The sequence below is a fragment of the Natrix helvetica genome (genome assembly GCF_964273705.1).
Source record: "Natrix helvetica genome assembly, chromosome: 4".
Lineage (NCBI taxonomy): Eukaryota > Metazoa > Chordata > Lepidosauria > Squamata > Natricidae > Natrix > Natrix helvetica.
In genome coordinates this window covers 171,976,292-172,003,321 of record NC_138550.1, presented here as the reverse complement: position 1 = coordinate 172,003,321, position 27,030 = coordinate 171,976,292, and the positions used below count along the sequence as shown (strand labels likewise).

The 27,030-nt window shown below is 59.7% G+C and overlaps 3 protein-coding genes across 7 annotated transcripts in view; 2 read left to right on the top strand and 1 right to left on the bottom strand.

Moving 5' to 3' along the window:
• Positions 1-8,390, top strand: part of MROH1 (maestro heat like repeat family member 1) — a 33,429-nt gene extending 25,039 nt beyond the window's left edge. For all 3 annotated transcript variants that reach the window (XM_081951597.1, XM_081951599.1, XM_081951598.1), the window contains 10 exons: positions 525-721; positions 2,204-2,341; positions 3,032-3,146; positions 4,217-4,363; positions 4,675-4,863; positions 5,557-5,712; positions 5,795-5,929; positions 6,470-6,572; positions 6,675-6,740; positions 7,807-8,390. In XM_081951597.1, the coding sequence (XP_081807723.1) occupies positions 525-721; positions 2,204-2,341; positions 3,032-3,146; positions 4,217-4,363; positions 4,675-4,863; positions 5,557-5,712; positions 5,795-5,929; positions 6,470-6,572; positions 6,675-6,740; positions 7,807-7,892 (1,332 nt within the window). In that variant the 3' untranslated portion in view covers positions 7,893-8,390. The remainder of the gene's footprint in view (positions 1-524; positions 722-2,203; positions 2,342-3,031; positions 3,147-4,216; positions 4,364-4,674; positions 4,864-5,556; positions 5,713-5,794; positions 5,930-6,469; positions 6,573-6,674; positions 6,741-7,806) is intronic.
• A 1,416-nt stretch (positions 8,391-9,806) lies between these two features.
• Positions 9,807-27,030, bottom strand: part of BOP1 (BOP1 ribosomal biogenesis factor) — a 60,732-nt gene continuing 43,508 nt past the window's right edge. For all 3 annotated transcript variants that reach the window (XM_081952828.1, XM_081952829.1, XM_081952827.1), the window contains exons 4-16: positions 14,425-14,579; positions 14,180-14,297; positions 13,993-14,094; positions 13,315-13,527; positions 13,044-13,205; positions 12,826-12,906; positions 12,536-12,605; positions 11,990-12,122; positions 11,358-11,538; positions 10,989-11,277; positions 10,754-10,838; positions 10,302-10,409; positions 9,807-10,213 (exon numbers count right to left, since the gene is read on the bottom strand). In XM_081952828.1, the coding sequence (XP_081808954.1) occupies positions 10,060-10,213; positions 10,302-10,409; positions 10,754-10,838; positions 10,989-11,277; positions 11,358-11,538; positions 11,990-12,122; positions 12,536-12,605; positions 12,826-12,906; positions 13,044-13,205; positions 13,315-13,527; positions 13,993-14,094; positions 14,180-14,297; positions 14,425-14,579 (1,851 nt within the window). In that variant the 3' untranslated portion in view covers positions 9,807-10,059. The remainder of the gene's footprint in view (positions 10,214-10,301; positions 10,410-10,753; positions 10,839-10,988; positions 11,278-11,357; positions 11,539-11,989; positions 12,123-12,535; positions 12,606-12,825; positions 12,907-13,043; positions 13,206-13,314; positions 13,528-13,992; positions 14,095-14,179; positions 14,298-14,424; positions 14,580-27,030) is intronic.
• On the top strand, positions 18,401-26,515 carry SCX (scleraxis bHLH transcription factor). Its single transcript, XM_081950663.1, has 2 exons — positions 18,401-19,123; positions 25,983-26,515. The coding sequence occupies exons 1-2, from the start codon at positions 18,575-18,577 to the stop codon at positions 26,019-26,021; spliced, it is 588 nt and encodes a 195-aa protein (XP_081806789.1). The 5' UTR covers positions 18,401-18,574; the 3' UTR covers positions 26,022-26,515.

Genomic DNA, 27,030 nt, shown 5'->3' with positions numbered 1-27,030 from the left:
GGGCCCCTGTGGTGCTGGGGCTGTATCTGGCCAGGAGGGGATCAGTGGGGTTCACCTCCCTGCTGACGCCTGGCACCCCCACCTGCCTGGTGCCCGGGGAGGCTCCCTTGTCTGTGGGGCCCCTCCTTCTGGATGCAGCGTGCCTCTCTCAGCCTGCACTCCTGGGGTTGCTGGTTCGGAGCACCAGGCTCGTGCCCTCCTGCTGCTGCCCTCTGCCCTGCACTGGGCGGGCAAGGGAGTCTCTGGACCTCTTGGGGGGGGGGTGTCTGCTTAAGAGCCCTGGCCGGATGCGGAAGACACCTGTGGAGCCTTGGCTGCCTGCACTTCTCTTGCCATGCTGGGCCGGGGGAGTCCCTGTGTCAGTGGAGGGACCTGGGGGAGAGGAAGGAGCGGCACCTCCTGGGGCTGCTGGGAGGGGGGGGAGCTGCTTGAGTCCCAGTCCTGTGGGGAGGCAGCTGACCTGGAGCCCCCATGATGCGTGTGGGGGGGGGACAGAAATGGATCTGGATCCCCTCCCCCTCCAGGCCACGTGTGCGCTGCATGAGATCATGTCTGTCCGGGAGTCTGGGCCAGCCGTGGGGGGGCTCTACGCAGAGCTCTTCGTCTGCCTCCTGCTCCGCGTCAGCTGCACGGTGGGAGTCCAGCTGCCCAGGCACCTGCAATCCAAGGAGCGGAAGAGCCTCGGCCGGGGGCAGAGCCTGCGCGCCCTCGACCCTTGCAGGTAATGGAGGGGGCCTCCCCCTGCTCCCCCCCCTCCAGGTGGAACTGATTTGGCTCCTGAGCAAACGGGGGAAACATGACGGCCGGCTAAAGCGCCACGGCCCATCGCTCCGGAGGAATGAAGGTAGGCCTGACCTCCCCCCCAAATCAGGAAACATGAAATGGGGCTTCCTGTTGCAGACGGCCGTGTGGTTTGCATCTGCATTCCTCCAGGGGGGCCGGGATGCCCTCCCTCCCCAGGCTGGGTTGGATTACGGCAGCCGCTCCAGCCGCCCGCCGGGCTGCCTGCCGGGGGGAGGGGGAGGTTGGGCCAGTGGCAAAGAAGAGGGGCGGAGGGGGGGGAAGCAACCTATGTGGGGGTAGGGGGGCTTGTGGGCTCTCCAATCGGAGCACCTGGAGACCTGGGTGACTGCATGCCTTGGGAGGCACCTGCCTGTCCAGCCATGCGGCCCTGGCTTTGGGGCACCTGGTGGGCCAGCAGGGCGGGGGGGGGGGGGGGTTGTGCTGGAGCCCTCAAGCAGTCCGATGGGCCGTGCTGGGATTGCTTAGGCGACGTGAGTTGGCTCTGGAGCAGTGGGGAGGCCCCTTTGCAGCCCCCACTTCCAGTCTTGAGCTGGTTGCCCCCCAAAGGAGCTTTTGCTTCAAAGGCAAATTGGACTTTGTGGTTTTTCGTGAAGACTTTGGCTTCTCTGAACTGAGGAAGCTTTGGGGAGGAGAAGCGAAACATCTTAAAGAAAAACCAGAAAGTCCAATTTGCCTTTGAAGCAAAACCACCTTTGGGCTAATAACCATCACCTGCACGGATGAGAACCTTCCTAGACAACACCTGGGTTTGCAGCTGGAGGGGGGGGCAGGAGCTGAGAGGACAGGATGCCCAAGATGCTCAACCTCCCTGGAGGTCTGGACGGTCCTTCCTGGCCGGCTCCTCCTTCTCTCAGTGGGGAGGGGCTTCTGTCTCCTGCCCTGGAAGGCCTGCATTGGCAGGATGCTCAGCCGGGCAAGAGGTGGGGTGGGGGTGGGGGGCTTTGGAGGGGCTGCTGAGGCCAGAGGATGCTGGAGCTTCCTCCCCCAGCAGGATGCCCAAGCCCTGGCTGAGGAGTGGGACTTCCTGCTTTAGGGTCTCCCAGGATTTCTCCATGGAATAGTCTCAGCGTTCCAAACACCCCTTTTCCCCACGAATGAAGCAGCATAGTAAAAATAATGGAAAGGGTGGCAGGGCAAAGAGCTTAAAAGGAATATCACTGCAGGCCTGGGGGTGTCAGGAGACTTTCTCAGATGGACCCTCACTCACTTTGCCAGGGAATCGCCACGCTCTCCCCCTCCCCAGTAAATGGGAGTGGACCGGCTGCTCTGGAGCTCTTGCCGTTCAGGAGGGCATCCCGAGGGGCTTCCGGGAGCAGGTGGGATAAGCTCCGGCTGTCCTCCAGCATCTGGGCTCCTGGGCAGTGGGCTTCAGCACCCTTCTCCCCCTCCTTCTGCCCAGCTCTGCGATCGAGACCCTCAAGGCCATGCTGAGCCAGGGGGGCAGCGAGTCAGTGAGCCGTGCTGTGACGGAGGACGGAGGTTGGGAGCTGCTGAGGAATCCGGACAAGCACTACGACGGAGTGGCCTTTCTGGCCAGGTGAGCGGGCGACACGCTGGATCGGGCCCTTTGCTGGCCTGGGATTGTCCCTTCTGCTGCTGGGTCCTGGGCCAGCCTTTGCTGCGGCCGTCACAGCCCCCTGGGAGGGGTCTTCACACTCCCATGAGGGTCAATAGGGGAGGATATACTGGTAGTTGCTCTGGATGGGTGAGCTCAGAGTGTCTGGTTGGCTTGAAGCCGTTTCATCCCCCAACCAGGTAACTTTATCAGGGTCTTGATGACATTACCTACTTGGGTAATGAGACGTCTACAGAAAAACAGCCCAGAGAGCCCCAAAGATCCCCCAGTCTCCTACTTCTCCCTCCTCTCTGGAAACCTCACCCCCTTCTAGCACTGATGGTGCAACCTCTTTGGGTAATGAAATGTCTGCAAGCCAAGAACCAACCTCAGAAAGCACCAGGGACCGGGCAGTGCCCAAGACATTGGAAGCCAAGGGGTTAGAGCAGCCCAGGGAGGCGAACGGATGCCCGATTGCTTGCTCTTTTGCCCCGTGGGGGCGGGGGTGGGGAGGGGACTCCTTGCAGATACGGTTTGGGCAGGGGGGAGGAAGGGCCCCACTGAGGGGCTCAGAGAGGCCAGGCGGACGTCGGGCGGAGGAGGAAAGGGGTGGAGAAAGGCCTGCAGGGAGGGTGCCAGGCTCACCCGGAGGACTTGGGGGCCTCTTGGCAGGGCCATGGCGAGGCACGCGGGGCCCAAACTCCCTCTGATCGTGAAGCTGCTCTCTCCCATGCTGAACAGCATCTACGACAGCCAACGGCTGACCACCACCGCCTTCTTGGCAGAGGTGAGTGCCATGTTTGAGTCCCCTCCTGGGCAGTGCCGCCTTCCCCTCTCAGGGGCTCATAAGTGCAGACCCAGGGGCTCCAGAGGACGGAGAGGAGGGGAACGGGGGTCTCGTGCAGCGGCTGGGGATCCCTCAACTCCTCTAACGGCACCTACTGCCCAGATGCCCTTGGGTTGAGCAAGCGAGGGGCCCACCTGGCTCTGGTTTCCTTCCTCACTCTGAGCCTATCGCCCTGGACCTGCCCCCACCGTAACCATTTATTACATTTGTTGTGCGTTTGCTAAATTTACTTTCTGCCTACCTCACTGTGGGGAATACAGCTGTCCCCCCACCGTGCTTTTAATTTTCCTGGGGATTTGGCTCCCGCTTGGGCACCCGGTGGACAAGGCCACCCGTCCTCCCCTCGCCCCCCACTACCACCCTGAGGAACGGAGGGGGCCAGGCTGCCTCCTGTCCTCCTGCAGAGGGCACCAGAACCCTCCCTCCCTCGGCCGACTTGCCTGCCCTGGCTGGGGGCGCCCAAATGGCCTCCCTTGCAAGGAAGCTGCTCCTGCTGGGGCTGGCACTGGGGCGGCTGTGCCAGGAAGCTGCCTTAGCATCTCAGCTGGAAAAGCAGCCGGGATTAGGAGGCTTGGCGGGGCCCACAGCCAGATGGGAGCAGGCAGAGCGTTTGAATCCTGCTCTAAGGAGCGAGAGCCTGCGCATGTGAGTGAGAAGCTGCACATTGCACGGGTCCCTTGCCTCCACAGAGCCCATTGCTGGGGACGGGGCAAGGCTCAGTGTGCTGGGAGGAGGGATTGGGGCCAAGAGGGAGGACTTCCTCCTGGAGGAGGCATTTCCCTTGCAAATGGAGAAAAGGACCCACCGGCCTCATCCAGGTTCAGACTTTCTCCTCCTGGGGACCGTTGGCCATTGGGTAGAGGAAGAGTCCTTGGGCAACTGAACCAAGCGTTGGGCCCAGCTAACCACGCAGGAGGTCTGCCCTTCGGCGGGCCGATCGCGTGGAAGGAGGTTGCAACCGTTCTGGTGGGACCCTCCCTGCCACAGAAGACGGCCTGGGTCTCTTTCAGCTCCTCAGCAGCAACGTGGTGAACGACCTGGTCCTCCTGGAGACCCTGATGGACAGCATGACGGCCCGGCTGAGAGACTCCTCCATGGTGGTGCGGATGACAGCCCTTCGCGGGTTGGGCAATGTGGCTTTGGGCTCCCCGGAGAAGGTGAGGCCTCCTGGGTTTGGGTCAGTTGAGCTCTGCCGCCCTCTCCGTCTCTGTGGGCAGCTGCTTCTGCTGCCCATGTGAGGTGGGATCTCTGGCAGAAGCTCAGCAGCCCAGGCAGGAAAATGGCAGCCGGAGCCTCTCTGACCCTCCAAGGATCTCGTTGTCCATCTGGTCCCCCGTGGCCTCCGCAGGGTCAGAGGTTAATCTCCCAAGCAGGACATGCACCCCAGTTCCCGGAGATACCGTCTCCCCTTGCTCTGCCCAGGCCTTCCTTCACATGCTCTGAAGGTGTCTTTCCCCTCCTCTTGCAGGCGAGGAAGTATGGGGCCCAGCTGCTCTCTTCCATGATCAACAGCTTGGATGATAAGGATGACCCCCAACACCTGGTGGCCTTAGAAGCCATGACCAGCCTCTCCAAGATCCTGGCGTTCACGGATGAGAGCGACGTCCACTCCGTGCTGCTCCATGTCACCATCCGAATACGGCCGTTCTTTGACAGCGTAAGGAGTGCACAGTGGCAGGGGAGAGGGGGAGGGGAGCTGGGAGCCTTTGGGGGGGGGGATCTGTTAAGTAGCCCTAATGCCTTCAAGTGGGTTCCTTTAGCACAGGGATCTCCAAACGTGGACACTTTAAGACGTGCGGAAAAGCCCCAGAATTGCCCGTCTGCTGGCTGGGGAATTCTGGGAGTTGAAGTCCCCAAGTCTTGAAAGTGGCCACATTTGGAGTTGTTCCCTAGTCCAGCAGGGCTGGTGGCAAAGCAGGAGACCCTAAAGCATTTCATACACCTGGTTGTGCAGTATTTTCTTCAAAGCGGCCACCCACAACTTCTGTTCCACGGGTGAATTGCTCTCAGCGCTAGGAAGTTTCTCCTCAAGTCCAGGTTGCTTCTCTCCTTGATTACTTTCCATCCATTGCTTCTTGCCCTGCCTTCTGAGGCTGTGGAGAATAAATTGACCCCCTCCTCTCTGTGGCAGCCCCTCAAATACTGGAAGGCTGCTATCCTGTCCCCCCCTAGTCCTCCTTTTCTCTAGACTGGCCAAACCCGAATCCTGCAACCTCCCTCCGTATGTTTTAGCCTCCAGACTACGGTGCGTGGCTATTGTTTTAGAGGGGGGGCTGCAGTCTGGGGAGGAGAAGGGGGTCGTGGTGGGGAAAGGGGAGGACCCCCCATCACAGGACTGCTTCCCTTGCAGGAGGAGCCCAACCTCCGCAAGGCCTCCATCTCCCTCTTTGGGAACCTGGCCAAGGTCAGCTCCGGGAGTGGCGAAGACGCCTTTGTGGAGCAGATCCTCTATGGCCTGGTGACTCTGCTGCTCCATCTCCAGGACCCAAAGCCAGAGGTCGTCAAGGTGGGTGCCCCAGCTGGGAGGGACTCCGCTCCCTTTTCCTCTGCGGGGAAGATCCCACAGCCCCTCCTCTCCTTCCTCACAGGCCTGCAAGTTTGCCCTGCGCTTGTGTGGGCCCATCGTGAGCTGCCCGGGGCTTTGCGAGATGTTCCAGAAGCACCTGCACGAGGAGTGGAGCCTCCACTACGGCGAGTTCATGAACGACGTCTGCAAACACCTGGTGAGCGCCTGGCCTTTGGCTCCCCCACCCTTCCCGCAGGTGAAGGCCTCCCAAAGCCCTCTGGCTCCCAGTCTCTGTGCCAGGGAAGGTGGCGGAGCAGCTGCTACATAGCCAGGCCCAGAGGGGAGTCCGAGGAGGTCCACCTCCAGATGAGGAACCCAGAGAAACCTTTCTCAGGCGTCGAGAGAAGGTCCCAACGCCCCCCAGGCTTCCCCTCCTGCTTGGCTGCAAGGGGGAACTTTCCCCGAGTGGAGTGTCCTGCTTTGTGGCCGAAGTGGCCCTTGGGCTCTCTTGGGCCACCTGCACTTCTCAGGGTCCACATCTGGAGGCTGGCCTGGGTGTGTTGACCTAACATCTAACAGGCCCCTCGGTCTTACTGGCTCAATTGCTCTGGTCGAGGGCCGCCCGGTGCTATGTTGTCCCAAAGGGGACCCTTTGTTGGAGGCAGCGCTGTGTGTCCCGTGAGCAGAGCCTGGGTTGGTCTCCCTGGCCTGAGAGTTTCCCTCTTGGTGCCAGCTGTCTCCCTTCCCTCCCCTTCAGGTGCAGAGCTTCCCGGAAATGCTGAGTCGCTTGGTCAGCATCAACCTCTTCTACTTCAAGAGCAACTGGGCCGATGTCCGAGCTGCTGCTCCCATGTTTGTAGGTGAGGCGGCCAGCGTGGAGCTCCCTCCCTGGGCCCTCTTGGGTGGGGCCCCCTGAGCTCCAGGGGGCTAACGGGGCCTTCTCACCCTGCCCCCCCCCAAAGGCTTCCTGATCCTCCATGTGGACCGAGAGCAGAGCCAGCAGCTGGACCTGGACGAACTGATGGCTGGTGAGTGACCGAGGGAGCAGTTCCGGTGGGGTGGGGGGCTGCAGGACCCCAGGTGTGGGGCTGCTGCTGCTGTGGCCATTGATCCCTGAGGGATCCAGCTGGTGGTCCTGGGAAAGGCTCCTGTCCAAATGGGGACCTTTTCCTGGGCTGCATCCTCAGAGGTCCCTTCCGTGCAGAGGGCTGCTGCAGAGCACCAAGGGGGGGGGACGGTCTCCATGCCAGCCCAGCATCACCTCGCAAGGGGCACCGTCCTGGGTGACCGACTGCAAGTGGGCCCCCCTCGTCCTTGGCTGTGGGGCAGAGGGTAGGGCCAGGTCCCTGTGTGCTGCCTGGCTTCCTTCCCCCACCCCCCCTCAGGGTTGCCCCTCCGAGACCAGCCAGAAAATCCAGTTAGGTAATAAACTTTCCTGGACTTTGCTCCTGTTTTTCCTTGTCAGCAGTGACCTCATCGCTCGGAGGAAGGCTTGGAAAATCTCTGAGCTTTCCAGCGGAGCTTAAAAACCACTAAAAAAGGGAAAAGTATCTTTCCGTTGGCTGAGGGAGCCGTCCCGGAGAGAGGCCCGTCTGTGTGCAGGGATGGGGGGGATGCAGGGGGTGGGGGGAGCGGCAAGGACTCCGGATGGGGTCGCCACAGCTTCCCGTCTTGAGTGGGAGCACTCAGCCTGCCAGCCCTCCTTGCCCCCCCTCCCCAGCTCCTGCAGCTGGCCGGGTTGATGGACGGGAAGCAGCTCCGTGCATAAATCAGACCGTCTCGCTCGCTCGCTGGCTGGCTGCTGTGGCGGGACGAGAGTCTCGGATTTGCAGTGTAAACATGCTACTGGAAAAATATTATTCTATCTCTGCTGCTTGGGAGGGACTGCTGGCCCCTCGCCCGCTCTGCAGCTGGGCCCGGGCCAAGCGCAGGCAGAGCAGCAGCCCAGGACAGCCGGCCCAGCCCTTCCCGGCTGCCGCTGCGTGGCCCCCGAGAGCGCTCGGCTTTCACTCCCGGCTGCTCGGATGGGGCGTTGGGAGGGTCGCAGGGAGCAACTGGGCTCCCGCTTGACTGACGGCCTTTTCTCTTGTCCAGCGCTAACTCTGCTGCTGAAGGACCCTGTTTCGACAGTGCGGGCGAAGGCGGTGGAGACACTGGGCCGCCTGGGCAGGGCCGTTTAAGGCCAGCCGGCCATGGGGGCCACCAGCAGAGGAAAGGGGACCCCCCACCACAGCTCCACGTTGAGGGACAAGTTGCACGTCTTCCAGATACACGGCCTCCACCCACCGGAGCCCCCCCTGCCCCCCACCCCTTAAAAAGAAGACCTGAAGTCTGTGCACCTTTTTGTGTTTCCATGGTTTTTTTTGAATTTCTGCAGGGGACACATGGCATCCCCCCACCCCACCCCCCTTGGGTAGGCTGGACCAAGCACAGAGGGGCAGAGGGGACTTTGGTGTTGCACAGGAGCAGCCTGGCCCCACCCGACCCACCAACCCTCCCCCCTCCCTGCCCCACACAGGAGCAGCTGCCTCCCGATTCCATCACACCTCCACCATCCCCAACAAAGGGGGGGGGGAAGTGCCCCACTGCACCTCCAAAGCTTATGCCCCTTCCTCTCAGCCGGAGTTTGTATATAGACTCAGAGGACTTATTTTTAATAAACGATTTGCTTCTCAAAACCACAAGGGTCTTTCTTAGCTCCTGGGCTGGGAGACAAGCCCCCCCCCCCGCCACTTCATCCCCCATGGCTTCTGGTGGGCGGCCTTTGGGGGTGGGTCTGCCAAGCCCCCCTTGTTGTCTGACCAGCCAGCCGCTCCTGGGCAGGAAAGCTCTCCCTTGCCCACAGAGGCTGACAAGACCCCCACCACCCAGGGAGACTCCCTCCGTCTCCTTCCTGGCCCGACCCAAAATGGCAACACCCCACCCGGCCAGTGGGACTCTTGTAGGGAGCCTCTGGTCATGCCCAGCCCCAGGAGGGAGCTCTGTGGCAGGACCACTCCTCCCTGTTGCAGCGGCACCCCCCCCACCCCCGCCCCCAAGGCCTTGCTGCTGTTTGAATGGGAGCCCAGGAGGGCTGCAGCCGAGGGAGGCATGGAGAGCTTCCTTCTGTGGAGAGAGAGAAGAGCAAAGGCCTTTCCAAGAGGGGGCAGATATGCTCACAAAGCCCCCCCCCAACTCCACTTCCTTCCCTCTTTGGAAGTTGGACAGCTCCCCCCCCCCCCCCCCGGCCTCTTTCCATCCAATTCCTCCTCCGTCGTTCCTGGAGGGTGACTCTGGGGCTCATACAGAGCAGTGGCAGCCTCACGCAGGGCACTTGCTCCTCCCCCTCCCCAGTTCCCCAGATTCAGGGGTCCTTGCTTCTGTTGGGCCACCCTCTCTGTCTCCTCCCATGATGCCCCTCCCCCCATTCAGGCTTCCTGGCCACCTGTGCCCACGCCCCCTGGTCAACCCCTGAGGACCACAAAGACCCAGCCCTGCCCTTAGGACGCCTTTGCCCACAGCCCCATCGGCTGTCCCATTTGGGGGTGGGCTACTCTCCTGCCTTGGCTCCTGGGCCATAACCTCAACCTTCCCCCCACCCCAGGGGTTTGGCCCAATGAGCAGCCACCACAGAAGAGGGATGTTTCTCCCCATCCAGGCCCCCTCCCCCTTGCCCCAAAAGGCAGGAAGGAAAGGCACCTCCCCCCACCCATTTGGGCCATGAGCAGGAGCTGAGCACCCAAGGGCTTCCAACGGGACGGCCAAGCTGGACCCCATGGAAAGCAGCCAGGGGGAGGGGGCTCCTCACGGGACAGGCATGGAGCCCTTGCAGTAGCTGCCCTCAGGGTCCCAGAGGGCTGGCTTCCCTCTGCCCATGGAAGTCAGGGCCAGGTCTTGGGGGGGCTTTTCTGTACAGCACCCCCTTTCCACTGCCAGGGCTTTTGGGGTGGGGATGTGCAGGAAGCCTGGTGCCAGGGGGCCAGACTTGCAGGGCTGGGGGGCATATTTAGAAGAGGCAGAAGGGCCTTTTCTCCTGTGCTCAGGAAACAGCCGAGGGCCAGGACCTTTGGGGAGGGCTCAGGGTCAGAGGCAGCTCAGCAACTCCCCGGTTCTGGTTCTGGTCCAATCAGGCACTTTTATTATTTTCCAAGCGAGCAGCGGGAGGACGCAGAAGACCCCCCCCTCCAGTGCTCAGCTCAGTATTCAGCCCTCTAGGAGCCCCACCGCTCCCTCCCTCCAGCCAGAGGCCCGCAAGGTCCGAGGTTGATCCAGTGGCCGCTTCCTCCTCCTCGCCTGGATCCAAAGCTCCGGCCTCCCAGGAAAAGGCTTCCACTCTCCTGCCGAGTCTGTTGGGAGCTGGGCGCAGGGCTACGTGAAGAGCCGGACGGTGGCGTCTGCGCCCGCAGAGAAAAGCCACGGCTGCGAGGGGTGGAAGAGGACATCCAGGACGCCCAGGTCGTGAGCTGGTGCGTGGCCCCTCAGCACCTTCACCGGCACGAGCAGTGGGTTCTGAAGCAGGTCGCTGGAAGGAGAGGGGGGGGGAAGTGGTCAGCGCTGCCAGCTCTGCCCCCTGGCGCCATGTGCCCCACCTCCCCACTGCAGGCACTCACTTGTAGACCATGCCATGACAGACAATGACGCTACCGTCGTCCGAGCCGGAGGCGAAAAGCGGGTAAGAAGGGTGGAAAGCCACTGACCTCAGGGCTGCCTTGTGGTGCCTGCCGGAGAAGGGAAAGGGTGACCCGGCAGCCCCGCACTCCCACCCGTGCCCTTCCCTGCAAGGAGGTGTCTGGGTCTGCCCCAAGAGGGAAGGGCTGGCTTGGATCTGAGGGGAGCCATCCCTCGGGCGGGGCTGCTGAAGGCACAAGGCCGGAGGAGCCGCCCTGCCCTGGGGATGCCGGTGTCCCGGCTGCAAAGACGCAGCCGCCCTCCTGGCTCAGCCGTGAGTGAGCAGCATGCCCTGCGTCCCCGGGGGAAGAAGCCCACCCCCACAGCCTCAGGGAGGGGCTGGAGCAGGTGGGGTTTGGCCAGAGAGTGGGCGGGGGGAAGGGCTGCTGCCTACCTGAGCACCCGGTAAGGCTTGGTGGAGAGGTCCAGGTCAAACCAGACCAGCCGGCTGTCGTAGCTGCCACAGATCAAGTTGTCGCCTGAGAAGAGGAGGGGCTGTTGGGGCACAGGCTGAGAGGCTGCCGCCCTCTGTGCCAAGGCAGGGATGGGAGGGCTCCCCCTCTTGCAGGCAGGGCTGAGGGGGGCAGGCCCGAGCGTCCCCTGCTATGGCCCCCGGGACCCTCACTCACCTCCGGGGTGGAGAGCCATGCTGGAGACCCACTTGCAGTTGGTCAGAAGCTTCTTGCTCAGCTCCTGCTTCAGCAGGTGGTAGATGCGGACGAAGCGCTGGGTTGCCACGAAGAAGAAGGGCCGCAGCGGGTGGAAGAGGACGCACTGCACCTGGCCCTTGCTCCGGCGGAAGGGAGCCTGGCTCCAGCGCTTGCTGGCCTGGTGGATCAGCACCTGCAGGTGGCTGTTGTCCGAGACCACTGTGGCAAAGTAGTCCCCCTTCCTGTGCCAGGTGACCTGCTTCAAGGGCTGAGGAAGGAGAGCAGTTTGGGGAACGGGCTCAGAAGGAGGGGGGGGGGCTTTCCTCGCTCCCCGTACCCAGACCGTACCTTCCCGAACCTCAGCCTGAGCCGCACGCCCAGGCGCTCCTCCTCCTCGGTGGCCTCCTCCCACGTGACGGGCTGCAGACGGGCCTCCTCAGGCGCCATATAGCCTTCTAGGAGTTGGTCGGTGGCCCCACAGAGCAGCTTGTCCCCGAGGCCGGGGTTCACCAGCAGCACCGCCTGCTCCCTGGAAGGGACCGGGGGGGGAGGGGGGGGAGAGAAGGTGTCAGGGGCAGTCCACAGCCAAGGTTCACCTCCTCCCAGGTACAAAACCTTTTGCAGAAAGGGGAGCAAAAGCCACAATCGCCCCCTGAGACACACCCACCTTTCTCCACCTGGCCGGGGGGTGGAGAGAAGCCCCCCAAACAAGACCATTCCTCTGGGCCAAGTGGAGCACCCAGAGATGTTTCTCTGCTGGACCTGAGTGGCAAAGAGGGCCAAGCACTTCCTGGGTGGCAGGAGACCTTCTCCCACTTGGGGGGGAGGGGGTATTTTGTTCTCCTCCTTTCTCACTGGCCCCACCCACCTAGGCCCCTCCCCCACTTCATGCTTGCCCACCCGGGTGCCTCCTTCCACCTGCCCCACGGCTGCTGGCCAGAGGCTGGGCCCCTCCTGTGGCAGCTGGAAGCCATACTCACACAGCCACGGCCACCAGGCAGACGGAGGGGTTGGGGTTCCACGCGAGGCTCTTCACCGCCGCTTGCACCGGGAGAGTTTTCAGGCACCTGGCCGTGCAGACCTCCCAGAACTTCACTGAGCCGTCGTCAGAACCTGGGCAGGAGACCCGTTCCTCAGAGAAGGACGGCATCTTCTCCCCCTCAGCCCCAGGGGGGATCCCGAATGGCCCTGCGCCCTCTGCCCTGAGAGAGGGGCTCCCGGCAAGGGTCCCGGGGCATGGCTGGAAGGCAGAGCCTCTCCCCACCTGCATGAGGAGCAACTCCAAAGACCGAGCCTGCAGCAAGGTGGGGGGGTGAGTGCTGGGGGGCTTTGAGCTGCAGCTCCGACTGGAAAGGGCAAGGAGGCCAGGCGGTGGAAACCCCCCTCCCCCGGCCTTCCATGTCCAGGAGTCCAGCTGCCTCCCCTCAGCTGCCCTCTCCCTGCCTCGGAGGGTCCCTCGTGGCCAGGAGCAACCCCGCCGCAGGTGCTCAGGGCAGGGGAAGCAGGGGCTGCGCAGGGCCACTTACCTGATGCCAGCCATTGGCCAGCAGGAGAGAGGCTGAGGCAGCGCACAAGGCTGGTGTGCCCACGATACACCTAGAGGGAGGGGCAGGCAGGCCAGTGAAGCAACCACAGGAAGTGCAAAAGGGCATCATGCAGCCCCCCCCCCAAAAGCAACTTAGCCACAAGAGTTGCCCGTTTCCAACATCTCCTCCAGCCGCCCAAAGTTTTCCTCCCAGGAAGAAAAGTGGCCCAGCAAAACCCCAGAGCCACAAGACCTGCCCCCACCCCCCCACCCCCCGTTCCAAAGCCTCACCAGGGCCTGCACAGTCGGGAAGGGCTTGAGGTCCTGGGGCTTGGGCAGCTTGGGGATGAGGTCCTCGGGATCCACGCTGACCTAGAAGGGAAGCCGCCCACCCTCAGTTCCAGCTGGGAGCAGCTGCCCAGGGGGGAACCCCCACCTGCCTCCATGGGGATCAGCCGATGGCCCCCCTCCCCCAAACACCCCGACGGGGGCAAAGCGGCAAGGCCCACCCGCATCTTCCTCTGGCGCGGGCACAAGTAGAGGTCGAGGCAGCGCTCGAAGCGCTCGTGGATGAAGCGGGGGAAGGCGGGCACGCGGCGCAGGCAGTCGTGGCGCTGGGGCACGAAGCTCAGCTTGCGCTCGGAAGGCTCCTGCTGCTCCCAGGCGAGTTTCTGCAAGGGGTTGCCGGGAAGAAGAGATGAGGGGGGGGGAGAGGACACCCCATCCCAGGGTGGCACCGGAGGCTGGGACTCCCCCTCCCTCGGGCCCAGCGCTGCTCACCTCTTCCTCGGTCGGGAGATACTCCGGAGGGGGGTTGTAGGACTCCTCGTGCCCAGGCAGGGGAAGTTTGGGGGCGGGCACGTGCATCTTGTGCCGCCCCAGGATGGAGTTGTGGTCCTCCTGGGCCCAAAGGTCGTAGAAGACGCCCGTGTCCTCCCGGGGCCTCCGGGGCTGGATCCAGCCCATCTTGATGGCGTGCACCAGCCTGGAAACCTGCAAGGGCAGAAGAGTCCCCATGAATGCAGCCCGCCACCCTCGGGAGCCTTTCTCCCGCCTCCAGCCTTCCCACCTCTGGAGAGAGAGGGGGGCATTAAGTGGCCAGCCTCCCCGGGGGAGCAACTTTTGTTGGGGTTCAGAAAAAGGTCGTGCTGGCCGCTGTGAGGTGCCCACCCAGGCAGTGAACCGGAAGGGGTCTGGGCCCCAATCCCTCCCGTGTCTCCATGCCCAGGCTGCTTCTCCTGGGGGCCACTTTGACCCAAGACAGCTGCCTCACGGCGCCTGACCCCTGAGCAAGCCACACACAGCCCCGCCAGCCCTGTGGATCTAAAGGACGGATGGCCGTTTTCTGCGTGGGGACAGGGACTCCTGGGACACGGGGCGCCTTCGGGGCAAGGCCAAGGCCAGGGTGGGCCCAGACCACCCTCCCCAGGGGAGCCCTTTCTTTTTTCAGCAGCTCACCTTCTCCTTCTCCACCAAGGAAGGGATGAAGCTCCGCTTGTCCGCCGGCCGGTTTGTCACCGGGTGGATCCTCACCTGGCTGCTGAAGAAGTCCACGGCCGGCTGCAAAGGAGTCAGAGGTGGGGGGACTGCAGCTGTAGGAAGGCGCTGCTGTCCCCCTCGATTGCGGCATCAGCCCCTTGCTTACCTCGTACGGATTGAAATTCACGTCCCCAAACTGGCCACGCTGGAGACGGTTCACCAGCTCCACTTGCTCGTCCGTCAGCTTCACATCCGCCCCGGTCATCTTGTCCTGGACCGTTCGCCTGGGGGAGGAGGGGGCATGAGTAGCTGTGCTTCCCAGCTTACCTGTCTCTCCCTGCAACAGGCCCCGCCCAGCCTCGGCCCAGAAGCCAGGTCCTCCTGGGAGTAGGGAAGGGGGGCCAGCCTCACCAGTAGTCGGGGTTCTCCATCTTCTCCAGGAACCTGTCCAGCTCGTCCTTGGAGCGGATGGGCTTGTATATCTGCTTGCCCTCCAGGTTGTAGCCGATGTGCGGGAAGTCCTGGTACCACTCCATGGGGACGTTGCCCACCGTGTTGCGGATGTCCTGGAAGGAGGAGGGCAGGTGGGGCTTAGGCAGCAGGCAGGGACTTCACTGGAGGGGGGGAGAAGCTTGGAAGAGACTCCGCTAAGGGGGGGGGAAGGTTATTTCATCCCGATCCCCCCCACCCATCGCACCTGCCTCTTCACTTGCTTGCAGGAGGACCTGGCAGAGGAAGAGCTGCCCCCACAGAGCAACGCAAGAGGGGCTGAGCCTGCAGGCGCAGTGAAGGCGGGAATACAAAACCTTTTTTCTTTGGGGCCCATCCCGCCAACTGGAAGGCTGACTCTGCTGGAAATGACATTTCTGGCCCTTTGGAGCAAAGGCAGGAGGCTCCTCGCCTTCCCTGCCAGCTGACTCCCCTACTTGGAGGCATCCCTGGGACCCCTCCCTTTGCCCCCCTGGGTCACCATCAGGACCCCAATGGCAGGAGGGAGTGAAGTGACCCCTCCAGCAGGAGAAGAGCCTCCCCCCACCCCCAGGGCCAGGAGTTCATTTCCTAACCAAGGAGGTTGACCACATCCAGGTGACTCATTGCCAAAGCTTCTCTCTGCCCCTGGCAAGGCACCTACCCGGAGGCGAAGCTGCAGAATGGAAAAGGGGGTCCCAGGAGCCCCAGGGGATTTTAGGGATGCAGCCACGGGGTGCCTGTCCACCCAGGGCTGGAAGGTGGTCGTGCCTGACCTCCTCTTCCTTTAGGCTCATTTATTGGGCCTGGCATGAACCAACTGTCCCTCCAAGGCCGTAATCCAGAACGGGCAAGGCCTGGTCTTCACAGCTCCCCCTCCCCAAACCCAGAGGGGCACAGCCCAGCACCACCAGCAGAGAGCAAAGTGGAAATGCTGGGAGGGATCTTCTAACACACCCCCCCCCTGTGTGCGTGTGGAAAGGCATTTCACAAACAGGGAGCCCCTACTCTGTTGCCAGAACTTCCACCTAACATTGGGTGTCTCTCATCCCCCCCCCCCCCCCGGCCAGGGCTTTGACTGAGAGGCTGCTGTGGAGGAGGAGGAGGAGGCACCCCAGAGCAGAGCAGAGCAGCCAAGAGCCCTTCCTGTGTGGGGCTGATGCCAGTAGCAGCTTTCCCGCCCCTCCAGCTGCCTCCCACAATTAACACATCATCCCCCCTCTCCACCACCACCCCCGGCAATCCCCCCCCCCCAAAGGCACTGCCGTCACTCAGCCACACGTCTGGAAGTTGCTCTTGGAAGAGCAGAGGCATTCCTGGGTGTGCATTCCTGGCACAGCTCTGCCTTGAAAATTGCTGGTCCACGTGGAGAAAGGAGAGAAGGGGAGCAGCCGGAGGGGAAGGGGGGCAGGCAGACTTTGGGGTAGGGGGAGGGGAGAGAAATCCCCCCTCCCTGGACAGACTCTGCTGGCCCTGCTCCAGAGCCAGGAGGGGTGGGTGGCCCCAGGCCTTCCCCAAAAGGGTCCCATGCCCTCAGAAGGACTGAGCAGCAACACAAAGGGCCCACGGAGGGAGGGGACCCTCTCATGATCTTCTGACTTCGCTCACCTGGACTGTTCGAGGGTGGGAAAGGGAGCAAACTAAACGGGTTCCTATGGCTGCGGACAGTCTCCATGTGGGCAGGGGTCCTGCAAGGCTGGGCACTCATTTCCACCCTCCTCCTCTCCTCCTCCCCTGCCCAGAGCCCAGAAGCAAGGAATGCCTTCCGCAAAGGGCCGAGGAAGGGAGACTGTGCCAGGCTCTCCTGGCCCCTCCTTCTGCCCTGCGCTGGCCAGGTGAGGCCGGAAAGCACAGGTGTCTCTGCCCTGCCCCCTCCCTTTCCTGGCTGGCCTCTCAGCCCCCCTGCACAGAGGGGGGAAAGCAAGCAGGCCCTGGGCCCACCAAGGCAGCTGTGGCCCCTCTCGGCCCAAGCTCTTCCTTGCTTGGGAGCCGCAGGGCCTTTGGGAGCAGGCGGGGGAAGTGCAGGATGGTCTGGGGGCGAGGGAGGGAGGGGCCTCAATGCACCTCTTCTCTCCTGGCCGAGAGGAGGACAACTCCAGGAGCAGAGCTGGGACTCCTGGCTCAACCTCCGACGACTGGAAGGCCTTGGTCTCCTCGCAGGGCCAGGGTGGCTGCCCTGAAAGGAGGTGCTGAGGAGGCCCCGCAATTGCAAGGCAGCTTCCCAGCACACAGCAGCAGCAGCAGCAGCAGGTGAGAATGGAAGTCTGGCCTGCAACGGGACTGCTTTCCCACAAGGTTCTGTTTGTTTATGTAAGACATTTATAGGTTTGAAAGGGAGATGTGGGAGCAGGTCAGGCAGAGGTTTCTTTGTCCGTCCACCCATCCATCCCCCTGGCCCAATGATCCTGGGGGGCTGAGATAAAAGCCCGGCCGAGGGAGCAGAACTGGCTGCTACTTCACAGCCCAGCAAGGGCTCTGCGTTCTGCTGCTGATGCTTTGCTGGCTTTTGTTGTGAACCCGGGAATGAGTTTAAATCGGCAACCAGGTGAAGCCTGCAGTGCCAAGCGCAGCCTACCTGCATGCTGCATCAAGAGAGGACTCAGCCTTGCCTCAAGATCAACGTCTCTACCTGCTCAACGACACAGCTGCGTGCCTGCCCTGCCTTAGCCACAGCTGAAGACCCTGAGAAGCAGCTGCGCCTTAACTCAGGAGGGTGTCTGCGCACCAGAGCCCCTTCCCCAATCACTCCCCCCCCACAAGGACAACAAGATTGGGAATTATACCAAAAATATATAATAGAGATTTGAAAAAATTGATTGTGAATGTTTTAACAGCAGCTAGAATTGTATTTGCAAAAAATTAGAAAAATGAGAAAATGCCAACGCAGGAGGAAATTATCCAAAAAATAATGGAATGTGCGGAAATGAGTAAATTGACATCTGAAATTAGAGAACAAGAAGATGAACAATTTTATAAGGTTTGGGACCTGTTCTATCAATGGTTAGATAAAAAATCATGGTAATGGAAAATGGAGAACCTTTTAAAGAATAATAGAATGATATACGCAATACTTTAAGGGTTTAGCACTGTTAAACAGATTTGAACGATGTAATGGAATGATGTTGTATTATCTCAATGTATAGAATATTCTGTTTAAAGTAGAAATAATAATTGGAGTTGAACTATTGATGCAAAAGGATGTTGGATGTATGAATTCAATACTTAGAATAACTTGTTTAAAATTAAGGGATAACAATTACAGTTGAATAATTGATATATAATGATAATAATGTACTTATATTTACCTAATGAATAATTTGTGATTCGATACATAATTGTAAGTGGTGACCATGGAAAGGACGCACAAAATCTTGTAACCAAACGACACGCTATATGAAAAGGAAGAAGGTTGTATGTGTTTTGTGTCTTTGTCTGTTTCAAAATATTTTTTTTTTAAAAAGAGGATTCTCCTTCCCCAACCCTTTCCTTGGGACAAGTCATACAGGGAATCCAGAGGGCACGTGCCAGGGTGCAGCTGGGACTAGGAGGGCCTGGAGCTGCTGAGGCCTTCAGGAGAGGAGCAGCCCAGCAAGGGTTAATCCTCCCGGCCCTGGCCAAGAGCAGACCCTCCTCTGTCCTTCCCCAGCTACCTCCGGCCTGGACTGGGCTGACCTTCGGCAGGAGGCTCCCGACTGGTTCCCCCGCTTCCCTCCAGCCCAAGTTCGGCATCCAACAGGTGAAGTCAGCGCATGCTCCCCCTCCCAAACCTCCAGCTTGCAGCCCCCAGGCGGGGGTGGCTGGGTGGGAAGGCGCTCCCCCCGCCGGAGCAGCGCTCAGGTAGGCGTGAAGCGGGGCGGGGAGGGAGGGGCCTGTCGGGCGACCATCCCGGACAATATAAAACTCGCGCGCGCCTGTCCAGCGCCGCCGTCGCCCAGCAGCCGCCCGCCGCCGCGCCCGTGGCCGCCTGTGTGCGGGGAGCGCGGCAGCCCCGGGAACCGCTGGCCGGGGAGAGCGCCCGAGTGGCCCGGCACAAGATGCGAGGCGGGAGCTGAGCCGGTCCGTCCGCGCCCGCCGCTCGCCCTCCAGCCCAGCCATGTCCTTCGCCCTGCTGCGCTCGGCGGCGCCCAGCCGCTTCCTGTACCCGGAGATCAGCATGCTGTCGGAGGAGGACGAGGAGGAGAACGGCAGCGGCGAGAGCTCGGGCTCGGACGAGAAGCCCTACGCGCTGGAGGCGGGCGCCTACGGGCTGCGGGGCGGCAAGCGCGGGCCGGGCAAGAAGGGCGGCCGCGGCGTCTCCCGCGAGCCCCGCCAGCGCCACACGGCCAACGCGCGGGAGAGGGACCGCACCAACAGCGTCAACACCGCCTTCAGCGCCCTCCGGACGCTCATCCCCACCGAGCCGGCCGACCGCAAGCTCTCCAAGATCGAGACGCTGCGCCTGGCCTCCAGCTACATCGCGCACCTGGGCAACGTCCTCCTGGCCGGGGAGGCCTGCGGGGACGGGCAGCCCTGCCACGCCGGCCCGGCCTTCTTCCACCCCGGCGGCGGCGGCAAAGGCGGCTGCAGCCCCGCCGCCCAGGAGAGCGAAGGCTCCCAGCCCAAGCAGATCTGCACTTTCTGCCTCAGCAACCAGAGGAAGCTGGTGAGTGGCTGCTGGGGGGGGGGGCTTGACGGGGGGGGGGCGCACCGGGGAGCCCCCTCCGATGGATCACCAGCAGCAGAAGGCCCCGGCTGGCTCCCCCCAGGGCTCCAGGCTGCCCATGCCAGCCCCGCATAGGAGGCTCTGCACCCGTCCCTTTCCCTGATGCCCCCCTCCCCCAATTGATCAATGGGGCGAAAACCCCACAGAGAAAAGCAAGGGGGCAACCCAGAGAGGGGGCAGGGCAAGGGAGGGGGGGGGGGGTTCTGGGCCTTTGGCAAGCCAGGCTCGGGCCATCCTGAGGGCACCTTCATGGCCAGGGCTCTTCCCCAAGGTTTCCAAGGGGCTTCCCCAAAGGGGAAAGGGGAAAAGGGGCTCCCCCGTGCGCTTTATGACCCGAAGGGCCCCAACCGTTCTGCTGGGAGTTGCTTCCAATCACAACTGTTCCCCTGAGGGAGGAAGCCCTTCCAGGCCCACCCATCTCTTCCGTGTGAAGCGAGGAGGCGGCCTGCATACAACAAACAGCCCCCACCCCAATACCAGCAGACGCGCACAAGTGGAAGGGGGCTTTGGCAGAGGAAGGGAAGAGAGAAGTTGGAGGAGTTCCATTGGGGACACCATGCAAAGACCTCAAGTGCAAGTCCCCGCTCATCCCTCAATCCTGCCTGCTCCAGAATCCACTGGGGGCTTTGGGGAAGGGGAGGGATCCTACCCGCAAAGACCCCCTCCCCCTCTAGTGGGGCCATAAAGATCTACACTGCCACCCAGTGTGCCAGTCTCCCATCTTCCCACACCTGCTCTATCCGTTGCTGCAGCTGATTGGGATGAGGGGCTTCTCTGCCACCTGGTCCTTAAGCACATATTTTAGGCCTGGGGACCCCTCACTTCACGGACACACAGCCTGCCAAGCACAAGGACCATTCGTACTTGACAGCTGTCCGAGGGCTCCCCATATTTTGCATGGGAAGAGGCTGAAGCCCACCCCCGATAAGGCTGAGCGTACTTGACTGCAAGGCCCTCCACCCAGAGACTTCAGCAAGGAAGGTTAATTATTGTTAAAGCAAAAAAACATGGAGAAGCCACAGGTGCACCTGGCACACTTTGGGTTGTAACTATCCTTTAAGATTTTAGCTGTGAATTTTTAAGAAAACTATTTAAAAATACTTGAAGTGAAACAAATGCATTTTCCCATTGACCGTTTTGGACGCGTTCCCTTCCATAACAGCCTCGTGAGTTCATAAATAATGTGCCGCCAGCAGTTGTAGCCTAACGGAAAGTGCCGCACAACACAACATGCGCGTTTCCCTTCCCACGTGGAAGGGATTAAGGAAGGGCTGCATTTCAGTCTGGGTGGGTCCAGAGGGCTCAGGACAACCTCTAAGGCAACTGGCCCTCAGCGGGTCCAGGGCCTGCAGGATGACAGCCTTCCTCGGGGCCAGAGGCTACCCAGGCTGGGGCGCCCAAGGACAGAAAGCGGGAGCCAGCACTGCTGAGGCCAAAGCCTCCACGGGGGGCAGGAGAATGCCTGGCTTCCCTCCCTGTCAGCTTCCAGAAGCCTCTTGGTCCGGTCGCAGCAGAAGGCACCCAAAGGCTGACCTTTGCGTGAGAAGGAGCGGAGGTGGTCCAGGAGCAGGAAATGGGGGCGCCTCCAGATTTCTTGGACCACAACTCCCAGAGGTACCCAGATTACGACCTGTGAATGTAATTGTGTCTACAGGGCAACCAAAACATTTGCTCAAATCAATCTTAATGATGGGCACGTTTTGGTTAACATTTGATGAAAGACTTTATGGAAGCAGACAAGATAAAAAAGGTCGTAGAGAGGCGTCCGAGGAAAAAACCAAAACCGAATCAGAGTCCAATCTTGATCAGTCTGGGAGGGTGACTCAATTCTCCACTTGCTGATCCTGGATGATACGCTTCACACGAACAAAACAAGCAAGCTTCTTGTGGAAAGGAAATTGGCTCCCTTGACCTCCCCTTCTCTCTCTCAAGCACCGCAATGCGAGTGGATCCCCACCGCCATTGCCTGAACATCAGAGCAGCACGGGGAGGCAAAGCAGGCGGACTTTCCTTCCGAAGGGGCAAAGAGCAAGAGAGAAGCACAGCCTGCAGGCCGGACCCCACAGAGCCGAGAGGAAGTGAGTCTCCAGTGCAAAGGAGCTCTTAAAAAACCCTCCCTCTCCTTAACTCACACGTGCAGCCCTCTCTCGACCACATGACACAAACGGCACACAAATACCTCAAACCTTCTCTAAAGCGGGGTGGTGGTGGTGGCTGTGCGACTCCTTGCGCTTGGAGAGAAAGTAAGCTACTTCTTAAGCACGCCATAGGTGTCAATGTGCAATGCAAATTCCAAGGCTTCTCACAGCTCCCTTAATTGTTTATGGAGACAGCTGTGGTTTCAGGGCTCATTTCTCGCAGGCACAAAAGTTCCACGCACTTCTTCTCTTTCTCTGCGTGGTGGCGAGTGTTGGGATTTTGCATCTGGGAGTGTGTGCATTTTTCTCCGCCGGCTGCTCCTCTCCTGAGGAGTTTGAGCAAGAATCCAGGGCAAGAGCAGAGCTCTGCAGCGGCACAATTCCTAAAGCCCCAGAAGTCATAAAAACACCCGGCCGCTTCCAGTCTGGCTGCGAAAGGAAAACTCCGCTCGCTCGCCAGAGTTCCTCTGCCCTTCGAAAGGGCGTGCGTGCATGCAGGGAGAAGCACCCACATGAGCACGCAGTGCTCTTAATCTCAACAGCACACTGAAAATGTGCATTGTGGCATCCAGGAACAGAGGCTGCTGTAGAGAGAGCGCCACGGAAAACGCACCTTCTTGAGTTTCAGCGTGAAAAGGGAGATTTGCAACAGAAACCTCTTTTGATCCTGGGGAGGCACTTCTGTAAACCTATCTGTGGAGCAGAAGACCTTCCAAAGGTCATGGCACAGAAGGCCTCACCCATCACCCAGGAGGAGAAAATATTTACTGGGGCGACATAACCCCCCTCCCCCCCTGCCCAGGAACCCAATGCTATTTTATGAAACGTTTCTATCTGGAGGGCAAGCCTGCTTTTGCAACCACTTGACCCACTTGAAAGTAGATTAGCTTGGTCTTCGTAACTGAGGTCTAGAATTAGGACTGCAGTTGGAGAAATCAATTCTAACACAATGCAGCTGAGCGTGGAGGGCACCCTCTCTGCTCTTCTGCAGCGGCATTCCTTAACTTTGCCAGTGTCAATCCCTCCCAGTTGCTTTGCCCAGAGGACACAAAGGAGGATTCTGAAATGATCTCGTACGAAACTTCCAGAAGAGTCAGAAGAAGGAACAACAACTCTCCAGCAAGGAGGAGGAAGAGGCCGACGGCCCTTCGTAGTGGGATTTTTTTGTGACCCAGATTAAGGGCTAAGGAAGGCCATCTGCAGACCTCAGATTTCTCCCTCTTCACAATCGAAGTGACACAGACAGACAGACGCCCTCAAACAATGCACCCCTGGGCCGCTGGGCTCTTCCCTAAAAATGGTCCCCAACTGGAGCTGCCTCTTAACTGGGGGAATGTGGGGGAGCCCCATTTAAGCCAGAAAATCCAGCTGGAGTTAATTGGCTGACTTCCACGCTGGGGCATCTTTGGACCTGAAGGGACCGAGGACAGCAAGTTCTGGCAGAATTTATTTTATTTATCGTATGTATATAGCCGCCCACCTCACCGAAATAGCACCCCACCCCCCACCCCCATTTTTTCACAAGAAAGAAAAACCAAAGAGCAGCCGTGGCGTTTCATGAAAAACAGGCCAGGCAGGCAGAGTGCCCGGGATTCCTCTGCTGTTGGAATCAGCATGGGGGCCACAGCTGCAGAAAACACCCACCGAGGAAGCCGCCCTCCCTAGAGCAGGTCGGGTCAAGGATTCCTCCAGGCCCACCTCATTGACAACCAGGAGAGGGGCCAGGGCTTGAACCTTGGTCCTTCTCCCCACAGAAGGGGCACTCTGACCTTGGAGTTCCCCAAAGGAGCCTGGCCGTGGCTAGGAAGGAGCTCCCTAGCAGAGATCTGCACCGGAGGCTCTTCAGAAGCAGAGGGCCCTCTTCCAGGAGCCAAGCGTGGGAAGGCCCCGTAACCCATCCATGCCGGTATCTTCCGGGGGTTGCCTGCCTCCCAAAAGGTCTTGGGGGGCGGGGGGGGGGGGCGGAGAGTCCGTCCCTTGCATGCATTGTGCCAGACTTTTTGCTGCTCTCATTTTGAGGAGGAAGGCTCTAAGTCTGGCAGGCCATGTGAACTTTTCAGGTACGGCATTCCCTCCCACCCTAATCTCCAGGAGGAGATTCATTGCACAAAAGCAGAGAGAGCCACCGAAAGTTGCTGCCTTACGTGGCTGATCGCCCTGGCCAAAAATGAAAGGCCAGTGATTTGGTTCATTTTGTTTTGCTGTTATTTTTAATTAGACCTACATTCCATCCTTCATGCGTCAACTTAAGGCCCTACGCCCAGTATTGCTCCCCCCAGCCTCCCCCCCTTGGGTGGAGAGAGGGCAAGAGCTAAGGACTGGGCTCCACGTCCCCATTCCCCACCTGACTTCTTCTCCTACAGCATTTTAAGGATCTGTGGATTATACTTTTAATCCAGTAGCAACACATTCACCATTTTTTAAAAACAGCAAATGCTAAGCGGCCTAAGCAATCAATGCCAAGCCTATTCCAACCAGCTGCTCAGCCGGCCTTTGGGGCCAGGGTCTCCGGGTGGTCGATTGGAAGATGTTCCTCTGGGCCACTTCAGCCCAGGGTCTAAGTGCAGCCATCCCGAAATGGATTCAGACGTTCGCAAGAGAGCCCTGGGGACTATTTTCCACGCTCAAAGGCACAGAATGTTTTTGTAACCGCCCCAAGTCTTCTTTCGATATTTTAGTGGTGGCATTTTCCTTTCCCTTTTTGGCCAAGGCAGACATGCTTTCTCTAAGCAACACGCCATAAGGGCAGCTGCTGGGGCTCCTGGGTTCAAATGGTGACTGAGAATAATAAGCCTGCCAGCTTTCCTCCTGCTGACCGTGTTATCTGCCCTTTAACTCTTTCATGCCCAGCGCTCCCTGCAAGGACTGTAAATGCTGAGATAACACCATTCGATCCCACCCCTTAAAAATCATTCTACTCTCGATCACAGGACTAGGAGGAGGAAGGAGGGATTCTTCTCCAGCCCCCCCCCCCCCAGCTCCTTCCTAAGCTTGGCCTTTCTTTCCCAGACTTCTGCCAAACGGGGCCCTCTGTTGCCCACCCACTGAGAGAGGCCCCGGGCCCCTTGGCTTCTCCGTAGCCCGCTGGGATGAGGAAGAATCAGAAGGGGGACCAGGACTCCGGGGGATGCGAAAGGCCTCTGGGTGCCCTGAATGGATTCTTGCCTTTTGCTCTCTTGGTGGAAGGTGGGGGAGTCATCCAGGGGGGGTTGACTGGAAATAGGGAGCACAGCTGGGGCTAGCTCTGAGGGGCCAGACTGTCCCCCAAGTCTCTCAGGGGAAGCAGCACCTGGCCCTCCACTTTCACAAGCACAATTCCAAAGAGAAAGGAGGAATGGGTGGGAAGCCCAGGGAGTTTTTCTTTTTAACACCTCTGGTGAATGAGCAGTTTCTTTAACAGCAGGAATCTGCTCCCACTTTGAAGTCAAGTGGGCTTAATCTCCACCAAGGCAGCTGCACCTCCAGAGGTCTAGAGGGGTCAGGCGTTCAAAAAGCCGGACCAGATGGGATTTCGGGGTCCTTCCAGCTCAAGGGCTCCTGCAAGGCCCAGCTGGTAGTCTCTGGATGGCCCTGCTCCACAGAGCATCAGGAGCCCCTCAAGGCTCCCCCCTCCTTCCACTGCAGTGTTTGGGGGGCCAAAGGGGAGGGCGAGGCCTGGCCTGCAGGCGGCTCAAAGGGAAGGAGCTCTCTCTCTCTCTCTCCTTAGGAGGAGACCAGGCCAAGCTTCGATGCCCTAGAGCGCCTTCGTCCCAGGGACCCTTTTCTTGGGCAAAGCTCCCCCACTTTCCCCTCCCTCTCAGGCAACAACCGTCAGAAGCCGCAGGCTCAACCGAGGGGTGCCGGGGATCCCCGCAGGCGCTTCAGCAGGCAGGGAGAGGCACCTGGAAGGCAGCTGAGTAGCCCCCTTGACTTACTGTTTCTGCTTTTAGGGGGGAAGAAGATGGGGCCGCATTTTCCGGACCCCCATTTCCTCTCCAGACAGCAAGAGGGCTCTCGGGGCCTGAACATCTGGGAAATTCAATGCGGCCGTTTCTGGGCTGGCCCCTCCTCTTTAAGGGAGGACGGGGGGGGGGTTTGCCATTTGGCCGTTTATCCCACCCCAAACACACACACACACACACACACACACACACACACACACACACACACACACCGGGGGCCCTGAAGAAGCTGCCTCAGGATGTTTGCATTCCCCGCAGAGCAACCCTCCTCTGCCTCTGAAGGGCCCCAAACGATGACCACCCAGGGGGACTCTGGCCTCTGCCCAGAGACTTCAACCCCCCCCCCTCCCAACACCAACCCCCCCCCTCCCCTCCCAACACCAACCCCCCTCCCACTTTCTTCCAAGGGGTGGGGGGGGCGGGGTCAAAACCCAGGGAGGAGGCCTAATAAAAGGGGGAAGGGGCAATCGGCAGCTCTGGAAGCTCTGCACTCACTTGGGAGGACCCCTGCTCTTTGGAGGGGTGCAGGGGGGGGGGTAAGGCTAGAAATCCAGCCCCCACAAGAGGCAGCCCTGGGGAGAGCCAGGGCCAAGAGCCCGTTTGCTTCTTTCATTGCTCATCAAGGTCTTTGCTGCCCACCTGGCTGATGGGTGAAGGGCCGGAGCCAGTTCTGGGTGGCTTTGCATAACCCCCCTCTCCCCCCCCTCTGTCCCTTTGCAGAGTAAAGACCGAGAGAGAAAGACAGCGATTCGGAGCTAGCCCTTCCTGGAAGCCGGATGGTGGTGGTGAGGCTGGCGGCGGCGGCAGCAGCAGGAGGGCGAAATAAAGAGAGCCCCCCACCCCCACCCCCAGGCTACCCTCTTGAGCTCTGCGCTTGTGCCCTGGACAAACTCAAGGGCAACCGGGAGAGACGGAAAGCCCAAAGGCTGGATCTGCAGCAAGCCAAGCAGGCTCAGCTCTGCAAATACGGGTGTCGGAGGCACAGCTCCCAGGACAAAAACTTTTTTCCTGCTCACCAGGGACTGGCGCCTGGGGGAAAGCATCCTAACTGACCCACATCCTAGGGGGCGAGAAGAAAAAAAAAGGGGGGGGGGCGCCCAGAGGAAAGTGCTCCTCTGGGAGTTATGGGCCGCCCTGCTATCAGAACTCTGGATGGGGCTGTCATGAGGACTGGCTGGACTTTCCTGCCTTGATAATAATATAAAACCAAAGTTGTTTATATAGTGATATTTTTGTAAATATGCAACATAAACGTCCTTTCAGACTTTGGATTCTGGTTCTGGTCCTGCTACTTCCAGTTGAACTTACAATGCCCAGGGTCATATGATCTATCTATCTATCTATCTATCTATCTATCTATCTATCTATCTATCTATCTATCTATCTATCATCTATCTATCTATCTATCTATCTATCATCTATCTATCTATCTATCATCTATCTATCTATCTATCATCTATCTATCTATCATCTATCTATCTATCTATCTATCTATCTATCTATCTATCTATCATCTATCTATCTATCTATCTATCTATCTATCTATCTATCTATCATCTATCTATCTATCTATCTATCTATCATCTATCTATCTATCTATCTATCTATCATCTATCTATCTATCTATCATCTATCTATCTATCTATCATCTATCTATCTATCTATCTATCTATCATCTATCTATCATCTATCTATCTATCATCTATCTATCTATCTATCTATCTATCTATCTATCTATCTATCTATCTATCTATCATCTATCTGTATC

Excerpts from the sequence above, each read along its gene's own strand:
- SCX (XM_081950663.1), top strand. The coding sequence starts at position 18,575 with ATGTCCTTCGCCCTGCTGCGCTCGGCGGCGCCCAGCCGCTTCCTGTAC. Across the intron at positions 19,124-25,982 it reads TCAGCAACCAGAGGAAGCTG|AGTAAAGACCGAGAGAGAAA; the intron begins GTGAGTGGCTGC and ends GTCCCTTTGCAG.